Raw genomic sequence first — 5,640 nt, 5'->3', positions numbered from 1 at the left:
GTTTTTCCCCTGAGTCACGGTGCCTAAGGAGGTGGACCCACGGTTTTCAGGATCCAAATCTTGTTTCTGTTTCCCACCATTTTTAGAGCCAAGAATCCTGTACCTGTGCTCTCCCCTGGAGAACCTGGGGTCCACTCAAAGCAACAGACCCTGAAGTTCCACTGGATAAATGGTCCCAGGACCCAAATCCACTTTCAGAGGCAGACAAATGATCATAAGAGCAGTCCATCTATTCACCAACCCACCAGAACTGGGTGGGTTGCTGGACCAGCTTTGGTTGACAGCTACAGACAAACGTGGAGCTCAGGCATGGGCAGCTCTTCCAGCTGTTGTTACTCCTTAGCTTGCAAGTTCCCTTGAGAATGGGTGACCATCCAGGCAGGTATTTCTGTAGTGCTTTTACAGCGTTTCCATCCACTTCCTCCAACTCTGAACAGCCAGAGAAGAACCAGCTTAGGAGCACCAGCCACCAGCCAGCCAAGGCCGGGATGGGAGACAGGACAGAAGTGATGTCTCCTTCTCTCACATGAGCTTTACCTCCTCGTGATTCCATTTTTTGCCTTCTAACAGGACTCCTGTCAGCTGCCTCCAGAAGATGTGCTTGCTTATTTCCTTGTTTTTCCACTCCAGATAGGTGTTCCTCCTCAGGTATCGGGACAGCCCCAGCCTCTGATTCAGCAAGGCCTTATTCACTTCTTCTAGTACAATCATGATGATTCCAGCCTTTCCTTCAACAAGCTGCCAGGACTGGGCAATGTCAAACTCAAAGCTGCACCACTTGCTCTCCAGAAAGTCAGTAGAGATGACTGCGATGACATTTCTGCTACTCAGAAAACCTTCTTGGATGATATTGGTGACAATGGGTACCCCTGGCAGGAAATCTCTGGAGTAAAGACAAAGCTGGAAGGGAGGTGTTCCTCCTTCTAAGGGTTCCACCAGCTCCTTCATCACCCATTCGTGGTCTTTGCTGGAGTGGATAACAAATGCATCATAGGTGTTACCCCTTTCTGCTGAGTGTTTACACCCACTGAGCAGCACCAATGAGTAGTATAGCTGGAAGTAGTACTTGTAAATCAGGAAGAGGAACGCCACTACAGCGAACAACGTGATCACTGAGCATGACACTGTGCTTGCATTGACTTGGCAGGAGGATAGATCAAAGCTTGACAGGCTGATGTTCTTCACGTATGCCGGCGTGTGGCAAATCATGAGCTCCTTGTTCCGCAGTAGCTCCTGCTTTTCCTTGATCCATTTCAGGAAGTCCAGGTACATGCAAGAGCATTCAAACAGGTTTTGAGAGATGTCCAACAGGACCAAACTTTCAGGCAGGATTTCCAGGGCTGAGTTCAAGAGAACACTCAGCTGGTTGTTGCTGAAATCCAGGGCTGTGAGGGCTTGAAGAGGCTTGTAGACTACAGGATCCAAGCTCAGTAGCTTATTGTTGCTGATGTTCAGCTCTTTTAGTCCAGAGAGAACATCAAATGTGCTTTGATCCACCTGTACTAATTTGCAATCTGAAATATCCAAGGTGTGGAGGTGACTTAGGTTTTTGAAGCTGTTGGCCAATATATTGTTCTCAAAGGAGTTGCCTGCCATCTTGAGCACTTGCAAAGAGTTCAAGCCACAAAATGTACACTGGGATCTAACATGAGTTCTGGTATAGGAAATATCAAGGTAAATGAGTTTCTGAAGGGATAGAAAGACAGAGTAGGAGCCAGGACCAAGTAACTTAGTGTGCTGAAAGTCCAAATATAATAAGTTCTTCACATTAGTGAAATCTCCAGTCACACTGATGTCAGAATTGAAGCTTAGGTTCAAATGTTTCAAATTTGGACACTTGCGAAACTGAGGGGAACAGCAGCCAGTGAAGGAGAGGCGATTCTCACTCAAGTCTATGACCTCCAGGTTACTCAGACCCTCAAATTTCTGCCGGAAGCTATTGAGGTGTTTGCTCTTGGTGATACGAAGCACTCTCAGCTCCTTGAAAAGAGACAGCTTCGTGGCAGGCACTTCCTTAAACTTACATGTCTTGCATTCCAGCTGTTTCACTTGAGAGAACATAGGAACCTCTGACACCTCTTCAAGTTCGAGATTCACCAACCGAATGCTGGAGACGTTGCCTATGCAGTTAAAAAGGGTGTCTGTGTCATGGTCAAAATCCCTGAAACAGATTAAGACAAACTCTTGCATTTGTACCTGACACAGTCCACTCAGGAGTCCGCTCTGAAAGTCTACCAGTCTCTGACTGTTGCTGAATTCTCCAACTATTAGTCTGTTGACCTGCAAACCAGTCAGGCCTTGAAGAGAAGTTTGCATCACAATGAAGTTCTCAAATGAGGACCTTAGAACCAGCTCACCAAGGTGAATTCCTGCGAAGGACCCTGGCTCTATGTATTTTATATCATTCAAGGAAAGCACCAGTGTGAGGTTGAGCTTGTTCACTTCCCTGAGGGCATCAAGGTCTCCTTTGGAGATATATGTGATTTTATTGGAGAGGAAGCTCAGGTGCCTGAGAGAGGTCAGGTTGGTGAAATACTTGGGAAGCTTCAAGGAAGCAATGCTGTTGTGGCCCAAATTCAGCTCCTGCAGGGTATGCAAGTGTCCAATGGGCAGGTCAGACAGAGAAGCTATGTTGGTTTCCACCAATATCAGCTTTTTCAGAGATGTTAAGCCATAGAAGGCTGCTGTCCCCAGGTACTGGAGGGAATTGGCAGTTAAAATTAAGGTGGTCAGTTTATGAAGATCCTCAAAAGAGTTATCTTCAATTGTATGGAGGTGGCACCTGTTGGATGGGAAAAGAGAATAAATGTGCACGAAACACTGTCCATTCCATTACGTGTTCACTGACATCACTGCACTCAGCACTGGTGCAACATTCTCAGGCTCAGCTTCACGCTGGGGGTTGGTTTGGCTTTACTGTGCCAGGCAGAGCCAGCACTCCTGAATGTGCAAAGGAAACCCTTCCAGAGGAGACCTTCTCTCACTTCCTCCTCCTCCCTCTCTAGATCTGAAGTTCAATTGCAAAGCAAGACACCTTGAGCCACAGTGATGGTAAAAAACTCAGGCAGGCAGCAGGAAAGAAGAATTCTATCTTTCTGTTTAGTCCCAAGTAACATCCTAATGACCACCAGCAATGGCAGAACCAACCAGATACAGCACTCCCTTACACCTCGCACCCTCACAGCCTCAGCCACATCTGGGCAGTCCCACTGGCACCAGTATGATGCAGCAGTGGCAAAGCTCACAGCTCTGTCAGCAGTTTTGCTGATGACATCTAGGAGGGGACAGACCCCAGGCCATGTTGGCTCCAAGGGAGAAAAGGAAGAGGGGAGAAAGAGGGTGGCCACCTAAAGATGGTTTCATACAGGAAGATCCAGAATGTGAGACCCAAATCCATTCTGCAATAAATTCAAGCAAAATTAGTTTCATAATCCAGCCAGTGCCTTACAGCAAACCTGCTCTGCCACTCAGCCACTTCAGAGCTGTAACTGTGATGAGACTGAGTGACATTTTTCAGAGCAACAATTTACCCAGAGAAACTGTTGTCTCGAGTCAATGGAAATTATACATCAATTCAAATTTGCTAATAAGCCTCCCCCATCTCCTCCCCCAGATATGTGAGGAGAAGGGAAAAGAGAATATGTTGATATTTTAAAACAGCCTTTTCGAAAATGAATGTACCTTCCTTTTATTTTTTTTTAAACTGTGATTAGAAAAACAGCTCACCCAAGATGTTCTACTTCAGAGTTTCTGTAACGGTGAAAAGTCTGACATTTCTCTTGTTCAGAGAGAAGTAAAACATCTTCCTCCTCCTTCTCACATCCCAGCCTACAAGATCAGAGCGACAGACCCAGCTCTGCGCAGAGGGTGTGCTGGACTAAAGAGAGGGTGTAACCGGACTAAAAGCTGCACATCACTGGACCACGGGAATGTGCACAGAGACAGACACAAGGACAAAGTCACAAGCCAAAAAAAAAAAAGAACAGTGAGGACCAACAGACCCCAAAATAAGCAACCACGGCGGCCCAGCTGGTGAAGCAAGATTAACCGGTATCCACATAAAAGAGCTCATTACCTTGTAAGATCCAGAAGCTGCAGTTCAGGGACTGATGAAAAATAATTTGGCCCCAGCGATTTCAGATTGCTGAAACTGAGATCCAAGTTCTGGGTGGTATTTGGGACTTCAGCAGGAACCCCAGAGACGTTCAGTCCCGTGCAGCTGAAAGTTTTGTTAGGGATGACCTGTAATAGCGGCAGATCCAATCACAGTCAACATCTGCTCTTCATGAACTGCCAGAAAATTACACTCTCAGGAAAGCAGGAGCAGAATGACCAACCTTGTAGTTAATTTCTAAATGAGCTGCCCTGAGTTCTAGGAAATAATCTTACATATCCTAAGCATCTTTCCGAATTCTAATAGAGCCAGTCCCGCTCCACAGGAAGAGCTACATTTCTTGCCGATTGAAGCAGGTGCAAAACGACAGGAGAGTGTTCCTTGAGGCTATGGATGAACCGGTAGCAACCTTTGAGAGAGCCCGCACAACAAACACGCGGGGATGCATTGTGTGTCCAGGATCAGCTCTCAGCTCTGCCACACCGCAGATGAGCAGGCAGCTCTAACCACAGCTATTCTGTAAGCAATAATCCTCGGCAAAAGTTTGCAAAAGGTGGTTGATCAGGGCCAGGTACTCGAGGTGCTGGTGAAATCACTCTACAGTAAAAATCAGTCAAAAATACCGCATTTTGCAGAAAATATAGACAAGGTTTGGATCTATTCCTGGAGGGAAACATAATCTATTAGGTTAACTGTACCGCAGTAACCTCAGAGGTACAGAAAGCCAAGAAGAAATGGTTCGTGCTGCTGGTTCTGATTCTCAGATGCTTTTGAGACCAGCATTTACTTCAAGCCCTTCAATTGCGCTGGTAACAAACAGCCTTGGAAAAAAAAAAAAAAGACAAGCTTTCATATGACAACTAACACACAACAGACTCCGTGCACAAATCTGCCAGGCTGAGGGAAAAGCTGCACCAGAGAAACAGAAGGGGTTTGTGCTTGTTTAGAGATCACGTACCTCCAAGCAGGGACTGAGGAGGCAGCCTGCCAGCTGTGTTGGGACCAGCACCAGCTGCAGCAGCACCACGAGCATCCACAGAGGAAGAGGTCCTCTCCTGGGCATCTTCAGGAGGTCAGGGGTGCAGGAGAAAGCAGCATGGGTATCACCCGAGGACCCGGAGTGAGAAACCTCCTGAAGCGCCAAGCATTGTGTTTCACCACTCCTGCTTCTCACCGCATGTCGCTGAGGGAAGTGAAACTGGTAGCTGTCTGGTTTCTAGACACGATCCAAATGAACTGCTCTTCTTGCAGTTGTTTTAAAAAAATGTTTTTAAAAAATAAACAAGAAAAAGGGAAGTAATGAAAGGTACAGTTTGGACTAGAAATTAAAAAGAAATATTGGTTGTGTCGGTGTGTCTCTCAGCTTGATTGCCTCAGGTCCAACTGGCAAAAAAAGGGAAACTTTTGTGAAATTCTGAGTCAAAATTTCTCAAAGGTCATGCTTCACAGCCCATCATTCAAATGCACCAGATAGAGCAAATGACTCTCTGCCTTTGTACCCCTGGCATGTTCCCAGTTACACCACA

General features: G+C 46.4%; 1 protein-coding gene across 1 annotated transcript; it reads right to left on the bottom strand.

Annotated features, from left to right (window-relative positions):
* Positions 1-522: 522 nt before the first annotated feature.
* Positions 523-5,177, bottom strand: TLR4 (toll like receptor 4). Its single transcript, XM_074161163.1, has 3 exons — positions 5,073-5,177; positions 4,076-4,242; positions 523-2,782 (listed from the first exon to the last, which is right to left on the bottom strand). Exons 1-3 carry the CDS (start codon positions 5,175-5,177, stop codon positions 523-525), a joined length of 2,532 nt encoding a protein of 843 aa, XP_074017264.1.
* Positions 5,178-5,640: the final 463 nt, after the last annotated feature.

Source organism: Numenius arquata, chromosome 19 (assembly GCF_964106895.1).
Source record: "Numenius arquata chromosome 19, bNumArq3.hap1.1, whole genome shotgun sequence".
In the NCBI taxonomy this organism is placed as follows: Eukaryota; Metazoa; Chordata; class Aves; order Charadriiformes; family Scolopacidae; genus Numenius; species Numenius arquata.
This window is presented reverse-complemented; position numbering and strand designations above follow the sequence as displayed.

Bases quoted from the DNA above. Each gene is read 5' to 3' on its own strand.
- TLR4 (XM_074161163.1), bottom strand. From the start codon at position 5,177: ATGCCCAGGAGAGGACCTCTTCCTCTGTGGATGCTCGTGGTGCTGCTG. The intron at 4,243-5,072 runs GTACGTGATCTC...CCGCTATTACAG, and splicing joins TCCTCAGTCCCTGCTTGGAG to GTCATCCCTAACAAAACTTT. The intron at 2,783-4,075 runs GTAATGAGCTCT...CCCATCCAACAG, and splicing joins CAGCTTCTGGATCTTACAAG to GTGCCACCTCCATACAATTG.